Source organism: Aplysia californica, unplaced genomic scaffold, assembly GCF_000002075.1.
Source record: "Aplysia californica isolate F4 #8 unplaced genomic scaffold, AplCal3.0 scaffold00821, whole genome shotgun sequence".
Lineage (NCBI taxonomy): Eukaryota > Metazoa > Mollusca > Gastropoda > Aplysiida > Aplysiidae > Aplysia > Aplysia californica.
The window spans coordinates 240,346-260,129 of record NW_004798091.1 but is presented as its reverse complement, the minus strand read 5'-3'; the positions used below and the strand labels follow the sequence as shown (position 1 = coordinate 260,129).

Below are 19,784 nucleotides of genomic sequence, written 5' to 3'. Positions count from 1 at the left end.
ACCGACAAATTTTCTTCTCTAAATTTGTCTCCTTTCACCTCATTTCCTGCTCTCTAGCAATGTTCTGTCGTCTGCTTTTGTCTCCTCTTTGTGCCCCCACCCCTTCACCTCCTTTGCCCCCTCCTCTGGGCTCCTGACTCTTTCTACTGCTACTCCTTGGCTCCTCCTAACTGCTGTCTTTCTGCCACACCCCTGATCTTCTGGGAGGACAGATCTACACTTAGCCTTCTCGGACAAGGGGGGCATCTGCTACCTGTGGGCCTGGACAGTCGGCCCCTATCTCCTGAGGGCTTGTAGTCGGCTGTGTGGCATGTTAGTAAAAACGTATAGCTCCAAAGATATCATAATACGTGCATTGAATTGTGTCGGCTATCGAGAACTGGTCTGAGATTTTTAGACCGCCTCTAACTCTATGGGATTTGTTCGGCAGGTGCACATTGAGATTGTGCCGTCTTATTAATAATTAAATATTTATGAACTAAGAAACTCGGTCAAAACGTCATAGTTGTTTGGGTCGGCCCATTTATTTTTTATAAAGAACGAATAGGCTCTGGCGAGTAACGAGTACGGAAAACTGATTAGAGACGGCGGAAGGTAAAGGTTCTTTTATTCTCTCTTTGTGGGTGTTGTGCGCATTAACATTTTTGGGCGGCAGTGCACGACCGTGCTCTATGGACGAGCGGCCCTTGGTATATATGTATGTATGTACGTATGTATGTATGTACGTATGTCCCTGTGTGTGTGCGTATGTATGTATGTCCCTGTGTGTGTGCGTAGGTATGTATGTCCCTGTGTGTGTGCGTAGGTATGTATGTATGTATGTATGTATGTATGTATGTATGTAGTATGTATGTATGTATGTATGTAGTATGTAGGCCTATGTATGTATGTATGTATGTAGTATGTATGTATGTATGTATGTATGTATGTATGTATGTATGTATGTATGTATGTATGTTGCATGTATTATGTATGTATGTATCATAAGTATTTGTGTGTATGTACGTACGTATGTATGTATGTAATAATGTAAATGTATGTACGTATGTATCATGTATGTATGTATACATGTGCATACGTATGTACGTACATCATGTACGTATGCACTTACATTACGTACGTACGTGGCAAACCAAATTTTCCCTTCAACTTCAACAGAAGTGTAATTTATTTATTACTTATCAATTTCTTTCAGCTTCAATAATATTAACTGCAAGGGGGGCAATGAGTTGTTTTTCCCCATCCAACTCCCACCTTTCATACTTTCATTATTTTTCCCAGACAGATCATCTCTTTACTGACTATTCGTTGTAATGATATCAAGGGTTTTATTATACCTTTGGTTGCCTCTGCACGAGTGTAAGTGTAATGAACAACCAAGACATCCTGCTGCCTTCCAAGATACAAAGAACAACTTTCGTCTGTCCCCGCGGTTTTATGCACCCCGCATAATTTAGCAAAATTTAATTATTCTTTGCATAATTGCTGATTATTTTCCTTTATCATTCTTTGTTAAAATTAAAAGCATCGTATAATATCACATTTTTGGGCTCAGTTTGCATAATTTCAGAATTATTTTTGCATAAAACCACAGGGACAGTTTAGTACAAGGCCATCAATTGTTCTCACAAGCCTCTTGTATGGCTCGCGGTGCACCCCTCCCCCCCTCCCCCATCCCACCGAAAAAAAGAGTGAGACGACTCATTTTGAATACAAGTGTCGGTCACATTGTGTTTTTTTTTTTATAGTAGAGGGTTTTACGGTGCTCGCAACTGCATAAGGTCATATGAGCGCCAAGGGGTGGGTGTCGTCTTTACAGGGAATCAGACTTACTCAGCTCACCTCTCTAGCTTCAACAGCACAAGGTCTGCTTCAACTATCACGGAAATAGCAGGTCACAAGAGTGTGACAAACATACAAAAGAAGTAGAGGAAAATGACAATAGTAAGGATCAGGAAACAAAAAGCAGCAGTTCCCTGTTGTAGATCAGGCACAGTTATGAGCGTGACAGGGTTATTACATGTTTATCAATACGAGTGAGACCACTCGTTCTAAATGCAACAACGAATCCCATGCAACAAACTGATATGAGTGATGGGAAATAAATCTTTTAATAAATACCAAAATATATGATAATATGATCATATTACATCATCATATGGAATATTGAATTGAGTTCAGTATTTTGTCATTTTGATTAATTAATGACATATGAAATGCTGTTTGACTTTTTAAAATTAATCGGAGAATTCTGTAAAAGAAGCACCACGTTCATAGCAGTGTAAAGAATTTAGATAATACTCTGTGAAAACCCTAAAAAGGCAGTATAATATAATACTATACCGCAGATAAAAAGGATTGAAGTACAAAAGTAGATGCATGTATGTACCCACTCTTTTAAACCATTCTCATACAACAATCATGATACTAATGTTAGTCACAACAAGAGCATTAATAACAACAACACCTCTATCACAACAAACAAAAACAATAAGGAATGATTACAACAATGATAATACTAAATAATACTACTAATAATAATAATAATAATAATAATAAAAATTATAATGACAATGATATAACATCAAATGGTTCAGCATCCACAGCGGAACAACAACAACAATAATAATTATAAAGTTATTAATAATAATAATAATAATAATAATGACAATGATATAGCATCAAATGGTTCAGTTTCCACAGCAGAACAATTTATAACTATTTTATACCTCAGCACAGATCTCCATGGACAACTTTAACTGGTAGAAAACTTTATGGAAAAATACAGGTCTCTCCAAGACACTTCATGGGAAAAGATATTGCTCGCTTGCTAATTCAAAAGGTAAGATCTATGCAAAACAGGGAAAAAACCCCCAAACAAAAACACTTATTATGGACCCTATCTTCAATAATGGCACTAAGGCACCATACTAAAAAGTAATCTCTGATTTACATTTTTTAAACAATAAGCCTACTGTAAACGTGATTTTGCCTGATTAATTTGTAGTCTATTATGAGACTAAGATACAATGGGCTCATGAAAACGAAAGACACATTTTTCCTGGATGGACATGCATTCAAGTCAGATTTCATCTCCCGTCTTTACTTAGCAAAATTACATAGAATATACTGTATAGAATTCCATTTAAAATGGTTTGCACTCCTATATAACCCTATAGACACAATATTTTGATATTCTACGAGGCGGGCAGATTTAAACCCTGCCTGTCAAAGCCAGTCTGGGCAGAGAGGGCAACACTGTACCATTTATCAATCAGAAACACAAAGATCATACCGGTACTTGAAAATAAACTTTCTAATGCAAGTCAGGTATCAAACCCAGGTCTTTTGAGTGCAAAAGCAAAGATCTTCACCATTCCCTCACTGACACCAGTACAATAACATACTTTTCTCAAGAAAGAACTCTACAAAAATGCTTACCGGTATTTCAAATTTCATGAGATTCTACCAAACATCATTCAGAAAAAAAAATTAGACAATGATGACTGTACGTCAGGTGGAACCTGGAGAAGAGCCACACTTATTAATATTAATTTAAAGTACAGTACAGAAAAGTGGGTAGACAAAGAATAATATATTATCAAGAAGCTAGAAGCTAGCCCAGGAAAGGAAAAGATGGAAAGTGTTTGTTCGTGGCCTGTACCCTGATGTAGGTGAGAAAGGAAATGATGTACAACACACAACAACAATACAAACTACAATACAGAATAGCTGGCTTTCAGGTCACACATAGTGTACATGAATAGTAAGTGTACAATTTAAAAAATGTAAAAGTTTATGAGCTAATGCTAATAAATAATATATAATAAAAAAACAGAGAAATGAGAAAAGGCAGTGTTTTTTTAAATCTGTTCATAATCAGTCAAATAAGCCAAATTTTCTACATATATATATTTTATCTTTTTGCAATTCGGAAAAATTTTTACTATCTCAATTATGTACCGAAAATGATCAGAAGAAAAAACTGCAAAGAGTAACAATGTTATGGCTATCATGGTTAAAACCTTAAAACCACTTTAGTATTGTGAGTTTATTTTTTTAAATAGTAGAGGGTTTTACGGCGCTCGCAACTGCATAAGGTCATATGAGTGCCAAGGGGTGGGTGTCAACAGAGAAGTCTTTACAGGGAATCAGACTTAGACTGCTCACCTCTCTAGTTTCAACAGCACAAGGTCTGCTTCGACTATCAAGGCACCCCAAAATAGCAGGTCACAAGGGAGTGACAAACATACAAAAGACATAGAGGAAATGAGAATAGTAAGGATCAGGAAAGAAAAAGCAGCAGTTCCCTGTTGTAGATCAGGCACAGTGATGAGCGTGACATGAATCAGCCCATTTACAATTTTACTGTGCTTGAACGAGATATATGTCCCCCCTTTGAGAATGGCCTAAAGACACTACAGTCAGTGGCACTGCCCCGGGGGTGTATTCTGAGTGAATCAGCTGTTTTTGATAATTTTTGGTAAAGAGAGTGGTTTACCAATAATATCCTTACATCACAGTTGTACATGTTGTATACTGGTTATAGTTATATAGACGCACTGATATAAATCAGAATCACATCAGAGACGAAAATTTGCTACAAGATTGACCTGGCATAAAACAAGTAAAATAAAAATAATAAAGATCTTTTTAATAGCACCTTTTCCCATGAGCACATATCTACAGGCATCAGGTGCACATGTGTATATTACATTATATAATGTAAAGAGTTGGGCACAGATTACATAAACATGGAAAACTCAAAATCATGGATAGCTCATACAAGCTGCTATTCATCGACTGATATCTCTGTAATTTTTCGTTATGGAACCTGAATAATGGATCATGTGTCAAATGCAATGGTCAATCCCTGACTGTATCATGTATGGCAACAGCTGAAAAGAATGGCACCAATGACAATAACTATAAACAATTAGAAAATACAACAGCAAAAAAAGAGAATCTCAAGTGAGCAATACTTTTGACAAAACAAAATGGGTACAAATCAAATTGAAGAAAATCTTATTAATGTATTTTCACACACATGAAAATAACAGTAGTACAATGAAACTTCACTCTTCAATGAAAGATTAGGATATATTGTTCTCAACCCCATAAATCTGTTCTTTATTCTTTTAAAAAGTCTCTTCTACCTGTGTGTTTACTGAAGGGGAAATCCATAGCACATGAAGCATTGTTAAAAGTTCAGAAATACTTGACTAATTGGGTCAAATAACAACTCCACAGCACTTTCAACAGATCCATTATACTTACGAATTCAAAATAATAATTATAATAACTCAAAAACATTGACAAAAGCAAAAAAATTACAGAGGACTTTAATAAAAAATTAGAAAATTCACACATGACGAACGTTTGTATCATGCCTTTTAAGGGTGCCAAACCTCTGACTAGATGTGTTGTCTTATTAAAGAAAGTTTTCAAATTTTAGCCCTTTTGACTTCTACTATTCAAGACAGATGGGTATTTCTGCAATAGCAAAACAAATTAACAAAGTTTAAAGCAATAACGCCATATGCACCAAAACTGACAAGCACCTGATTCCACCATGTCCTGATACATACATACATATTATTATTATGTATGTTATTTTCACTTTAAAAAATTTTTTTGTTTTTTTAAATTTTTTAGTTCTACCTACTACAGTATTACAGTGGAGTCCACTTATAACGTGTCAGGAAAAAATTAGATGTCTGTTATAAAGACACTATTCTAAAATTATTATTGTAAATAAAATACCGCTATAGCGCTACCAGACAAATATGCGAGTCGGTTATAGCGGAATATTGCTGCTGCTGTGCGCAGCGGATATGCCAATTATACATAATATAAAACCTCGCCAGTTGAGAAACGTGTTGGTGATCTAGCGAAACAAAGAATGGGAGAGCCCACGTGTATCAACAAACAAGGCCGGAGCAACCAAGTAGGGAGGGTGTGGCATGCGCAGACAAGCAGAACGCATCGCGTGATAGGCCAGCGTAAGCCTATTTAGATTATTAAGGCCTACCATGCCCCTCACTTCTCAGATGTGAGGATGGAAAGGTCACAGTGCTGTGATGGATGGAGGGAATGTGAGACGTGCGTAAGCAGATGGAATGCACAACAGGGTGTGGTGGGGTGGGGGAAAACACAGCGGGCGAGTTAGCCTAGAGCCGTTTCTTTCTGATCGCCAACGCCGAGCTGTCAGTCAACATCATTAGTGCTAGAGAAAGAAACCTGATTCGATTTTTGATCAAGTAAGATCTAGAGGTCATGTTCGGCAAAATCATCATCAGGGAAGATAGCAAAAAGAACTAAACAGAACAACAAACTCATAGATTAGGCCTACTTTATTATTTCCCTTGAATCTATTACTGGATCCCTTATAGCGAGAATCCTGCTTTAACGGACATTTTGCACCGGTCCCCTCCCTCTCGTTATAACAGGATTCCACTGTACTAGTACTACATACAGACTGAGTTATTTGAACAGTGGTGAGGTTCAGAGGCAAACAACTGTTATCCATAATGAAAGAGAAAACTTCATTCAAATTTGAACCACAAACTTGCAGATATAGGTACCGTAAATTACATCACTAGTACTAGATCTTGTAGGTCTCTATAGCCCAGTGGCCTGCTAGTTAACTCAGACAAAATGTTTGTATCGAAGAGTTCTCACTTTTGTATAGTTGTAATATTCTTCTCTTGTTGGATGTGTAGACAGAACAAAAGATACAATTTTTGACTTAAGACAATCATGAAAAAATCCTTCCTATTGAAATAAAGGAACATTAACTTTAAATTGTCTCTCATTACAAATACTAAGGAATGACAACTGGTGACATGTCTACCTGGTATGAACACATCACAATCACATCTAAGAAAGAAAATCAGCGCATGCATTTTAAAAAGAAAACAACAATCATTTAATATCTTCTCTGACCATACTTTTGATCTTTGACACAGCTACCATGCAGAGTACCATCCCTTTCAGCATTACATTCTTGGGTGGAAATGTCACATCTAAAAATAAAATAAAAGTTAATACTCCGATAAAGAAAGCACGGAAGATAAAATGCAACACCCCTAAGGTAGAAGGAATTCTTATTATTATATCAAAACGTGTTCAGATAAAAGTTAATAAAATCTTTAACAATGACCAACATCGACTGAACAAAGCATGTCCGAGTGAATATAAATCAGTCTGGAACTGGATTTGCTCGTGCGAACTTTTGAATCAGTTTATTATGAGGGCCGACTGAGGAAAGAAGGGGAAGGAGGAGAACAAGTAAGGATCACTATGACTTAACCAAGGGGAAAAAGCCCATTTTACACTCAAAGATGACTTTATCACCTTTTACAAACAGGAAATTATATATATTCTCATTATCAAAGTTTTTCCAAAACTTTATGTTCAGCAAATCACCCATTGATGCTTCACCTCTGTAGTTAACCTCTAAAAACTTCACCATGCGAAAAGGGTCTCCATTTCCAGTGTATCCATGCAAACGTACATGACGGAGCGTGTACACATCCATACAGTATTTCACATAATGAGCCCAACTCATATGCATATACGGGTCAATGTCGCTGGGCAAGATTCTGATTTGCTCTTCCCAGATTTCACCATTTTCCGGCTCTAGCAGAGCTGGAATTCGTAATGCTGTTTCTGTCGGGCTCATTTCGGAAGAGTACTTGGCCCTCCACCAGTCATCTGGCCCACAGGGTTTGCGAGACTCTGGGTCTATGAACACAAACTGATTCTCTACTTCCACTAACGGTTTCTTGGCATCCCCAAATTCAACTGCTGTCTTGTACTTGAACGACGTGTTCCCTATATGTGCCATTTCGTTGTGAGTGGTTATGGGCCGCTTTTCAACACTTGTATCATAAACCTCTGGGTGGAATTTCATTGACATAGCAACAGTGAAAAACATACGACCCAACTTGTTTATTTCCATAAATGGACCAGTTTCTTCATTTAGTGAAGTCTTCCACCAGCCAACAGCCCGGGAACACTCTATCAGACGCAGGACATTCCAAGGGTTTAGCATTGCTGAAAAGTACAAAATACAAAACGTCTTTAGTTTCATTCAGTCACACAATGTCCTGTATCTGAAACTGATATCTGCAAACATAGTTTTGAACTCATTTCTTTGCTCAAATGCTCTAAAAAAAAACAACCCCACTCTTTGGGGAAGAAATAAAACATCATTAAAACAATATCTCCTAGACAGAATGAATTGAAATACATTCTTGCTCACAAAATAAATCACAATACAGAAGTGATACTTGTATACTTGCGTACAGATTGTATGAAAAACTTGTAAACACATGCTGTCTAAAGGCACAATGCAATATGATGTACAAAAGATGGATCTTTCATTAATTTGTCATGTTAAAGTCTTGTAGTATTGCTAGGGGAAGGCGCTTTACAAAGCACTTCATACTTCATGTATCCGAGAAAAATGGGGTCAGTCGGGAACAATGGAACGAAAACAAAAAGTGGAAGTTAGGATTTTAAAAACTTTTCTCTTTAGAAACCTCTCATTCCACGAAAATGTTTAGAGAGACACAAATGAATTTTATTTTCATCACACTGAATGCCATACAGTTGGGAGGTCGGGATCAGAAAAAAAGCCATTGCAACACAATACACAAAATATTTTTTTGGGGTAAACCTTTTGATTTTATACCAAAAGTTTAATTGAATTTGTAACCAAATGAGGACAGAGAAAAGAGCATGAGAAATCCTTTAAAAATGTGTGTATTATGTATATATATATATATATATATATATATATATATATATATATATATATTATATATATATATATATATATATTTTATATATATATATATATATATATATATATATATATATATATATATTATATATATATATATATAATATATATATATACATATATTATATATATATTATATATGTGTGCGTGTGTTCTCAAGCATATCAACCATCGGGCACAAAATTTAGTTGAAAACAGTAAAGAAAGAAAGTCAATGTTATTGTTATTTTTAAGTACTTTATCCATGAAAGTAACAATTTCTTGTTCTGTACACACAAAGAGAAAATAAGAGATTGTAGGATGGAACAACATGGGAACAGGAGAAAACTGTCACACAAGCCAAAAAAACAAACTAATAGACATTTATACACATTATAATATAACTTTCTGCAAACTGCGTGACATTTTGGTAACAAATTTTATACCTCTTGCATTGTATGCATCATACGCAAATCCTCCATGAGTGGTGACCTGATAGCTGACTGGTGTGAGATTTTCCATTGTCAGACCAGATGCAGCTTGCTGCCCCACCCTGTTGAGTAAAGTGACATTCATGTCAAGATGCTATAGAGTAAAGTTTTGAAAAGTCTACCATGAAATGGGGGAGGGAGAAGCGAGGGGGCTTATTTATATCCCCTTGATTTTACTAAAATTGTTCCTTTTGCTGGTCACTTGCTGTCAGGGACATACTTGTCAATCATTGTATTTACCCTCTGATGCTGGTGTTTGACCTGAAAACATTAATTAATTAATATTATTATTAGCTACACACTAATCACATAAATGGGCTTTTATGATTAATTTAATGGAGTCAGTGAAGTAAAGCAGCGTGATATAATATTTCCGGATACAGTCCTAATAAACCTGCGCAAATTGAGACTAAAAATGCAAATCTAGCTTCTAATTAAAATAGACATGGAATTAAGAAAGGCTATTAATAATTACAATAAAAGAATCAAGATAAAAAAAGGGCGATTGTCAAGATTTCCGTGTTTAATTCCGATGTGCGTTTTTCATAGCCTTAGGTATGTTTCGCTTTGGTCCCTAACCCTAACCTTGGTCAGGGTTAGGGTTAGGGTTAGGGTTAGGGTTAGGGTCAGGGTTAGGGTTAGGGTCAGGGTTAGGATTAGGGTTAGGGTTAGGGACCAAAGCGAAACATACCTGAGGCTATGAAAAACGCACATCGGAATTAAACGCGGAAATCTTGACAATCGCCAAAAAAAGTACATCTAGATCTAGATCTAGAAATCTAGAATGGAAGAGGCTAGCCGTACTTAAGTACGGCTAGACTGGAAGTCTAGACTTACAATCTAGCCGTACTTATTCTTAATATGATGGCTAGACTGACCATTTACAAAAAATAGGCCTACTGAATTGTAAATATACATTTTTAGTGTGCAGTACCTAAAGTATTTGTATTTGAGACAAAACCAGGTTCCTTAATGACAGTGCATGTATTTAAAACCTCCTGTTTTCTAATGTAAATAGGGCCTAAGATAAGTACGGCTAGACTGGCAGTCTAGCCGTACTTAAGTACGGGTAGACAGCCAGGCTAGCCGTACTTAATATTGATGGCTGAATTGTAAATGAAAATTTTAGTTTGCAATGCCTAAAGTATTTGTATTTCAGACAAAACCAAAAGGTGCCTTACTGACTTGCATGTATTTGAACCTGAATAATTACTAGATCTAGATCTAGATCTAATGAGACCTGTGTACTTAACAGGATTGAGTCGATTGGGCCAAACCTAGATCTAAGTACGGCTAGACTGGCATTTGAAAATCAATTGGAGTCCAATCCAAGACCATGTGTCAGATCCTTACCCTTTTCGGTGCTTTTTCGGTAGTTCCCAACCCCCTTATTTGAGCCAGACCTACTTCTAGATCTAGATCTATACGTTTGATTCGCGGTGAGCTAAGATATCAAACCTAACAACAGCAAAACATTAAATTGTGGTAAAATAAAGGGGGGCATGCCCCCCTGAAACCCCCCTTCCTATTTTTGTTAGGTCAGGGGGGCAAGCCCCCCTGAAACCCCTCTACTCTTGGGGCTAAAACCCGTGAATAACAATTGCGGGGTAGGAACTACCGAAAAAGCGCCCACTTTTCAATTTTGACTCTGACTTACATCAATGTCGTCCCAGCCTCAATATTTTGACTTTGGACTAGATCTAGATCTAGATCTAGATTATACCTAAAAAAACAACAAAACTCAGAAAATATAATTTTATTATCTTACCATCTGAAGTTCTCTTTAAAAGCTGCAGGTTCGTGGTAAGACATTATATTAAATATTATAAAATTATTATTATAATATAGTTATAGCCTATTATTCAAAACAGTAGTCTGTTAAAAATTATAGATCTAGCGGTACACTGCTGTTTTCAGTTAACAAGATGCGTTTCTCGAAAACTGATACATCCACATGTGACAATTATGTAAGCAAATATTGTAATTTGTATGCATAGGCCTAGAATCTAACGTGTTGGCTGGGCCAGCCTTGCACTTTTGGCCTTTGTTGAATTGTTGTCGCCGGTCGGTTCAATAGCTAATCTAGATCTACAGGGCAGTTTTGGCAGTAGAAAAATTCTGAGAGACTACTTCAGGTCGTTATTATGAAATATAACTATTATTAACTATTTAATTATTGACAAATATAACACATCACTGGAAGCAAAAAGTGCTTTTAATATCAAACTGGCATAAGTTTGTCAAAGTAACGGACTGTTCATCTATGGGTCGTAATAAAAGATGTTTATATTTTCTCTCAAGATCTCTTCGTGCAGAGAAGGTAAAGAGTAAAGTGGCGTAGCATGGGCGACAACTCTATTGAATTTTGTGTTTTCAATTTTCAGATGCTGTGTGCAGGGAGATATAAATGCCAAGCTTATTTTAAGAATTTCTTGAAGTGTAGGTCTACTTTCTATGGATTTTTGGTATGTTTACGTTGCCGATGTGTACAGCTTTCACAAATCCTTTTCCATTTCTCGCTAGATAGATCTTAGACTTTAACTGACAGAGATCTTAGAATTGTTGTGATTGTGAGTGTCACGGCACGCTCTCATCCTCGTACTCACGGCCACGGTACCCGGTACTGATAGCTAGATCTAGATCTAGCTGTACTCTGATAGTAGGCAGGCTACTACTCAACCTAAACTGACAGTCGTTGGCTGACTGTAATACAGTGTAGGCTACTGACTTAGGCTTTGGAGTTGTAATATTATTAATTTAATTAATTAATAGAAAGTGGCTATTCTCACCCGCCCGGAAGTTCTCGCAAGATCTACTCCTCCCCTCTTCTCTCTCTCTCTGTCTCTTTCTGAATACTGTCTATCGGTGTGGACGATCAAATTGACCAAAACAAAGTTAAAAAATGATGTTAAAACACAAAAGTAAATTAATTTGGTTGTCTACAAAGATGCTACGGCTATTTAACTTTTCGAATCGAGCCGAACTACGCGGGTCGCCATTTTGTTTTGTTCTCTCTCTCACTCTCTCTCTCTCCCCTGCCCACAGACAAAATTGTACGCTTTTAGTAGGCTACAAGTACAGTTGTAATGGAACGTTTGTTCACAGCACAGAATTCTACAATTTTTCTCTTATCACAGTGTAGAATTCTGTGGTTTAGGGTGAACGCAAAATTTGTTGACACGCGCACCGGGTGAGAATAGCCACAAGACCCGCCTGCACTATTCTCACCCCGGGTGAGAATAGAGGTGGCCTAATTAATATATTCTACATTTAAACAGGCGCCTCGCCTCCTATTATTAATTTATTAAACTGTAAACTTCGTCATTATTCGGACTCGAGTCCAAATAACATGAAAAAATGTTATTCGGACACGGGTCCGTAAAAAAGGAAGTGTCTTCGTTCCATAGATCTAACGTTCAGTGCTTCCAATTTTCCGCCATTTTTTAGTTTCCCCCACACCTTATCTGCCGATGCCCGCCGCCTCATTGGTACGCCCCCCCCTACCCCCCATGTTTCCCTCTCTCTTTGTTGTAGAAAAAGGTAAAATTGAAGATTAGCAGATCACTTGGCTCCTGCATAATGATTATTTATGAGCTGTGTTAAAAAAAAAGACTGATTCGTTCAAATACACAAGCCTGTGTCATCTCGATTGTTTACCAAGAAAAAGTTGTGTTGCTGTGTAGAGCCGAGCATATATGGCAACTTTAGATTCCATAGACCAGGGCACAATTCATTACGTAGATCTACGTCAAGACTAGCTTATTATTGATGATCAGTTGCCGGGGGGGGGGGGTGGAGACTGACGGGTATGCGACGTTCAATGCCCGATAGTGCCCCCCCTCCCCGACACGCACACACAGCCACACGTGTGCAGGCCGCCCATTCGACCCCGACACACTCTAACGAACCATCTTTAATTGCTTCTGATGACCTCTTGACAAATAAACATTAGAAGCGCTATAACTTTTCAGGCCGGCCTCAAATTCATCATGAGATAAAAACTCGGCTCCAGCACAATTTAACGCAATTTTGCCCGAAGTGATCCTGGTCTCTCCCCAGCCTTAGGCTAGTCATGAGTGAGGCAGGACAGGAAGCCGGAGTCATGAGTCACATGAAGTCGGAAGTGATGTCATGCTGGACAAGAATCAGAGTCCGAATAACATTTTTTCATATTCGGACTCGAGTCCGAATAGTCACTTCGAAACTTTAATTTGCCTCCTGTCTAGATCTGTATTTCAAATTATTTCATGATATTGCAGTGGACCCTGGCTACAGTGAATTTTAGGATTAGGATTGTCATGTATTCTATTTCATTAAATAAACGCAGTGACTACCTTCACGGTTCCGTGAATGTAGTTTGCTAGCTACGTTCATCCTGAATCATCCACCATTATTGGCACTGAGGCAAGACAAAATGCTCTATGGTCGCTCAAAGTGAATGAAGGAAACAGCACAGGAATACTCTCATGAAAAATAATTCTGCGGTGGTCCGAATGCAATGGAGTTTACGAAGGATGAAGGCGGGCACAACAAAACAGCCACTGTCGACAAGGCCTCGCTCGCTCAGCACACAAAACACGACTTCGATCTTCTTCCCATGTGCGGACACGGCAGCGCTTGACAATTTGAAAATAATTTAAGTCGTTTGAAGAAATAAAAATAAAGGAGAGTGGAAGAAGGCCACAGCGGGAAGAAGGGTGAGAGGTGGTGAGAAAAAGATGAAGCAAAAGAGACAAGGGTAGGGGGTAAAATGAGCAAGTAGATCATTTTTAAATTGCAAACTACATTCAGGGCTCTGTGAATGTAGCCTGCAAACTATGTTCAAGGCATCGTGAACATAGTTGTTGCGTAAAATAAAGTGGTATCTTGTTACCAAGAAAGGTACAGACTTATCAACTAGTCCAACAATGAGTTATGAGACGAAATGGGGATCATATGTGAGGCAGCGTGGTGAAATCAGGCGTCGTCAAAATAATGAAATAGAAGAAAATGGCATTTTTCTTCCTGTATGCAATTTTTGACGAATTTTTATTTTTCGGCTCAACATCTATTACGTCCTTTAAAAAATACTTAAACTGTATGGATTTTTCTGAAAAATGTTGATTAGAGGCACAGAAAATGTAAATTTACCGTTTCCAAGAATCAAAAGCTTAGAAAGTCCCCAAACTTTGGAGGCCGTTTTTTCGCTAATTTTAACTCAGAAACAAGGCGACCCCCACCTCCTTCATTTACAAATATCTCAACTTCTACAGAGATAGATGGGCATATTTTTCACCAAAAGCAAGATAAACAAACAAGCTTTAAGATAATAACATTCACTACATATATTGAAGAGTGCCTGGTTCCAACGTACCTTGACACATTATGTTATTTTTACTGTTAAATAATGATAGTTATGTAGATAGGCCCGCACTGCCATTTTTTTCAGTGTAGGCTCTATTATATTGCTCACTTACTTTCTTTTCTTTTCCTGACTGTGAGTGATATTTTTTTCTTTGCATTTTGAATATAAATCTTTTTTTTTTCTAGCATTTTAGTCTCATGATGCTGACTTTACATACTATATTTTTACTACAAAGTAAAGTCTACAAATACAAGACCACTGCCACCACAACTACTACTACTACTACTACAACTACTATTACGACTACTACTACGGCTACTACTGCTGCTGGAGAGTTTTTCTGAAGCACCTTTACTGGTCTTCTTTCCTTCCCATTTTTGACTTTTCTTTGGTGTTTTATTGTGTGCAAAGTGCAATGCAATGTGGACTTTAACAGGACCTTGAAGTTTTTCATGCTTTCCAAAAAACAAGATGCTTGGCCCAACACTTGTTTGGAGTTCATGGGTGCGAAAACCTAACAAAAGACCCTTCCTTGGAGGTAAACACTAATAGTACTTGCAAAGCCAGGGACGGGTTCTTTTCAGGTGGTTTGGAGAGAAGCAAGCACCTCGATTGTAGAGACTAATTGGTCTCATTACATTATATAGTCCTTATGAGAAACTGCTGAGAGAAATTTGTTTTACATGCTTTAGATTCAAAGATGAATTTTATTGCATTACCCATACCTAACAACTGTTCTCTTACTACTTTTTTTGGTTATTTACAGAGGCTTTAACTGTGTGCGAAGTGCTGTTTCAGTGTAAGACTTCCATACAAGGTGCTCTGCAGGAAGAAATGCAATGAAATAGCTCCGCTCCAATTATTCCTCGTAAGATGGAGGTCACCCTGACAAGAGCGATGGTGGATGTGGTGATCCCAGCTGCTGGCAGCAGTCAGCGAATGAACCTCCCTACGGCCAAGCAGTTCCTCAAAGTCATGGGCAAGCATATCCTTGCCTACACAGTAGAGAGCTTTCATAGGTAAGGCTTTAGATTGAGATACTTTTCCTATCCAGTGGCCATCTGAGTTCTAGTTCTTTGGTTCGGTGGGCTGTTCTATATAACCACAGTTTTTTGTTATTCTGCAACCTTTCAATCAATGGCAGTCTGCAGAGAATTTTCTTTTCTTTTAGTAGTCATTTTGTGGATGGGAACACAAAACCAAAAAAGCAGTGTGCGTTATGGTGAGTCTAATTTCAAATATGATTTTTATGAACTTCATAGGACAGGAATCTATATTGGAAAACGTTATTGTAGTTTTCATCCAGAACTATTCTCTACATGATGGGAATATTCTTGATTAATAAAATGCTTGAACATTTGAAATTTTTTTTACCTGACTAGTTTTGACTGATTTTCTCAAAATGATGTATTCTTTAAATATTTTGTCTTAGTTTATTTAAATTATCCCTTTCCTCTTTTGTGTGTTTGCGTACTCACACATTTGCTATCTCCTTGTTTTAAGTGGATTGACTTGCTTTTGATTTAGAAACTGAGACTATGAGTTAGGAGTTCATGTTAATAGCAGAAGGTTATTTCACTCAGACTCATGCATTCAAATGACCTAGTGGTTTGTCATTGGAAATGAGCAATTGATTGATTGTGAATGTTTTGAATCTGTACTGACACAATTTTTGAATATTTAGAAGGTAGGTACTTTGATTCAGTCTGTCAGTAAGTTGGATACAGTATCACAGCGGAAAATCTGAAAAACTCAACCAAACTTATTTCAGCTTATGGGGATCCAGCTTACATATTTTACATGCTGTGGTAAAGAGTTTGGTCATACACCACAGGCTAGTTGGCCGACGTCGACCTGTTTTTTAATGCGTTTTGTTGATGTGAGAAAGAATTTTCCTCTGAGATAATAAGTTCACTTGATTGAATTCTGTCTCATATCATTCGCATAAAAAAAAACAATTCTGATCTCTTCTTATATCTATTTCCTCTTTTTGGGGTGACTTGGGACAACTAAATTTGTCTATTCAGGGTTCTGTGGGTGCGGCGGATTGTTGTGGTGGCTGCTGCAGATCAAGTCGTGTTTACTCGGGAGCTGTTGCAGAGCTACGGATTCACAAAGGTCCGAGTGTGTGCCGGCAATACTACCCGCCACAGATCCATCCATTGTGGGGTGAAAGCATTACAAGAAGGTGAGATTTCTCTCAAGACTACATCACATAGTCAGTTTTGAAAAATATGACCAGAACTGAAAGACAGACTTTCTTTTTTTTTAAAATTGACTTTTAAATGATTCCCTGAAGAATTTCTTTTTAGTTTACTCTGGACTGTGTCTTTTTTTTATGTTCACATAAGGTGCAGTGAGGAGAAAGATGAATTCTAATCGAAATGAAATATGACTATGCCTGTTATTCCTTTTCAGTTTACTTGGGACTGTGGCATATTTTTCACATGAGATGTAGAGAGGAGAAAAGTAAAGAAATTAATCGAAGTACAAGGGGCGTAATTCAAAATATTGCAATACGTGACCTTTATCTGTTCATTTACTGAAGTCGTCAAAAGGATACTGGCATCTGTGATGTAGCCGTTAAATGTTTGGCTGTTGCATGCAGAAGACCAGAATGTGATTCCCGAATGAGGGGGAAAATTTTATGGAGTGTCTCAGTCTTTTTGCTGAAATACTGTATATCCTTCTCAGCCTGGGTTGGTCCGGACAGGGAAGATTGGTTTAAATTGTGTGCGGGGTGTAAAAAACACTTACTTTAAAATTTAAAGAAAGAAAAAACTATTTTCAAAAAGATAGAAAAGGAAATGTTGATGTTCTTAATGCCACCCTTTGGGGTATCAAGGTGTTTGTGCATGTCCCGGATGTTTTTTCACAGATTGTGCTGAGTCTGATGTCGTTGTTATTCATGATGGTGCTCGACCTTTTGTGCCTGAGGAGGTGCTGCTCAAGGTCACAGAAGCAGCTCGTGTGCATGGTGTGAGTTTCAGACCCCATGTAGATATATTGCTGTAAATGGCCTGTTACTGATGTAGTGATGTAACTGCAAATGAACACCACAATGGAATAATAATCAGTCAAGAAGTTGAAAATGTTGAGTTGTAAATAGTCTTTTGCTTGTTCACAACTCTCGTATATTTAATTTTACTCTCTAAAACTGCATAAAAGTACAAAAAGCTCTGTTTAGAGTTAGAGTCCTATTTTAAAAGTGAGCTATACAAGAATGATCAAAGTGCTGTGTGTTTTGAACTTAAAGATTTTCTTGTACCATGATTATTTTTACAATGTGGCATTCACCTGTGTATCTGTATTTGGATGGTAGCATGTGATGAGGTACTGTGTGGCAGTTGGCATGAATATTTCAAAGCAGCTGATTGAGAATATTACATGTCTCCATGGCTTTTGTGAACTAATGTGTCTCTTAGACGAGGTTGTCGGATTTATTACAAAAGTCAAAGCAGATAGACATGAATTTAGAATTCTATCAAAGCTGAAAGAAAGAGAATAATCTTTGAACAACATTTTTTTTATGAAACAATCCTTGTCAATCGTTGTCATCAGTGTTGGGGTCACTACAGTCGGAACATGTCCATCTCTGCTCCCCCCCCCCCCCAAGGATCCATCCCAGAATCTGTAAAATTACCCCTCCCCCCTTTATTCCCCAACCCTGCTCCTGCCCCGTATATGATAAGAATTGTATTGATTGAGCATAAGCCATCTTCAAGTAGATTTCATTTTTACTTCACTGACATGAACCACTCATTCACCAGTGGGTGATTGGCGGGTGCTCTGGTGTGGTTTGCTCCTTCTTTCCTATCAAACATCTGTCGTCCTTATCTCCCCACCTTCTTTTTTGTGTATGTTACTCTCTTGCAACAATCTATTCTTCGGCACTTATATGACCTTATTGTGTTGCAAGTGCCGTAAAACTCTTACTAAAACTAAAACTCACCAGGCATCAGGTGTGACCAGGCCACTTGTGTCGACTGTGATCAGGGGAGATGTCGATCTAAAGCTGGTTGAGTCTCTGGACCGCCGCCTCTACAGGAACAGTGAGATGCCTCAAGCCTTTCAGTACGGGGTCATTGCTGCAGCTTATGAAAAGGTAATGTGTTGCTTTGATGATTACTATGTGGTGTGATCCTGTAATTGACTATAATACAAATCTTGCAGTTACTTTTCTCAAATGTCATGAGCGCTGTGGGCCTAAGATTGAAGAAATTTCTTGCAAATACATTATTGCAGAGTTTATTTTGCTGGTTTTTGTGTGGTTTTTTTCCTCTCATGCCCCTGCTAGAGCTCAGGGAGTGGCTGACTACTAGTTCTTCATCTCACGGTGTGGTTGGTTTTTACATACATGATTGTTTTATCTTAGTAGTACATGAGGTTATCAATTGCCTGACAGGCAGTTACATGCTGTTTGTGAAGGAGCTCTTAATGTTTATAATGATGAGAATGGCTTCAGTTTTGGATAGGAATTCATTTTGAATTTTGCCCAGATGTCGTCGCGTCATGAAAGGTCTGCTCTAGTCGATTTTTGGACCTTTGGGTAGACAGATGAACACATAAACTGTTGAATTACCGAGATCTTAGTTGCTGCAAGTAAACACATATTTTCTGTAGACCATATGTAATTTAAAATGGAAACCAAGCATGTTTATTACAATCCTGGAAAGTATATTTTGTTGCAAAATTGGAAAGTATGTTTTAGTCCATTACTCAATGAATTGTTCCATGTTAATAATGTTTGAATATTCCTTTGATATTAATTTCAAACTGAACTAGGAACATATGGGCATTTCTGGTAAATAAAGTAGTTGGAAGAATCTATTTGACCCAGATTTGTATATACAGTAGACACCTGCACCTGGTATAACAGGGATGGTGGGACCGGAGAAAAGTCCTGTTAAATTAGATCCCTGTTAAATCAGAAATACAAAGGAAGTAAGCCTTTGTGGACTTATCCAGCTGTATTTATTCATGGGTAGTTTCCCTTGTCACAATTACCATGTGGCAGGCCTGCGTATGACACATTACGCATGCGTGTAGCTAGGCTTAGGGCTAGATCGAAGTCTGCAGCACACTGCAGTTCTCTCTGGCTTCACCCGCTGCGTGTGCTTGCAGTGGCGGGGCTTGTGTGGGCTTGCTCCATCACTGTGTT

At 37.7% G+C, this 19,784-nt stretch overlaps 2 protein-coding genes across 3 annotated transcripts in view; one reads left to right on the top strand and one right to left on the bottom strand.

Moving 5' to 3' along the window:
• Positions 1-6,394: 6,394 nt before the first annotated feature.
• On the bottom strand, positions 6,395-11,338 carry LOC101849087. The gene is made up of 3 exons (XM_035972740.1): positions 11,048-11,338; positions 9,235-9,341; positions 6,395-8,058 (listed from the first exon to the last, which is right to left on the bottom strand). The coding sequence occupies exons 1-3, from the start codon at positions 11,089-11,091 to the stop codon at positions 7,301-7,303; spliced, it is 909 nt and encodes a 302-aa protein (XP_035828633.1). The 5' UTR covers positions 11,092-11,338; the 3' UTR covers positions 6,395-7,300.
• Positions 11,339-11,438: 100 nt separating this feature from the next.
• The window catches only part of LOC101847535 (D-ribitol-5-phosphate cytidylyltransferase), an 18,535-nt gene continuing 10,189 nt past the window's right edge, over positions 11,439-19,784 (top strand). Inside the window, exons 1-5 of one of the 2 annotated variants that reach the window (XM_005109846.3) lie at positions 11,439-11,718; positions 15,390-15,642; positions 16,651-16,811; positions 17,502-17,602; positions 18,579-18,728. In XM_005109846.3, the coding sequence (XP_005109903.1) occupies positions 15,497-15,642; positions 16,651-16,811; positions 17,502-17,602; positions 18,579-18,728 (558 nt within the window). In that variant the 5' untranslated portion in view covers positions 11,439-11,718; positions 15,390-15,496. Of the gene's footprint in view, positions 11,745-15,389; positions 15,643-16,650; positions 16,812-17,501; positions 17,603-18,578; positions 18,729-19,784 lie in introns of both variants that reach the window. The other variant, XM_005109845.3, reaches the window with a different exon arrangement.

What these genes read in the sequence shown, in the direction of transcription:
- LOC101849087 (XM_035972740.1), bottom strand. Translation starts at nt 11,091, where the DNA reads ATGTCTTACCACGAACCTGCAGCTTTTAAAGAGAACTTCAGATG. An exon ending in TTTAAAGAGAACTTCAGATG is followed by an intron (nt 9,342 to 11,047) that starts GTAAGATAATAA and finishes TTTACTCAACAG; the next exon opens with GGTGGGGCAGCAAGCTGCAT. An exon ending in TGATGCATACAATGCAAGAG is followed by an intron (nt 8,059 to 9,234) that starts GTATAAAATTTG and finishes TGTACTTTTCAG; the next exon opens with CAATGCTAAACCCTTGGAAT.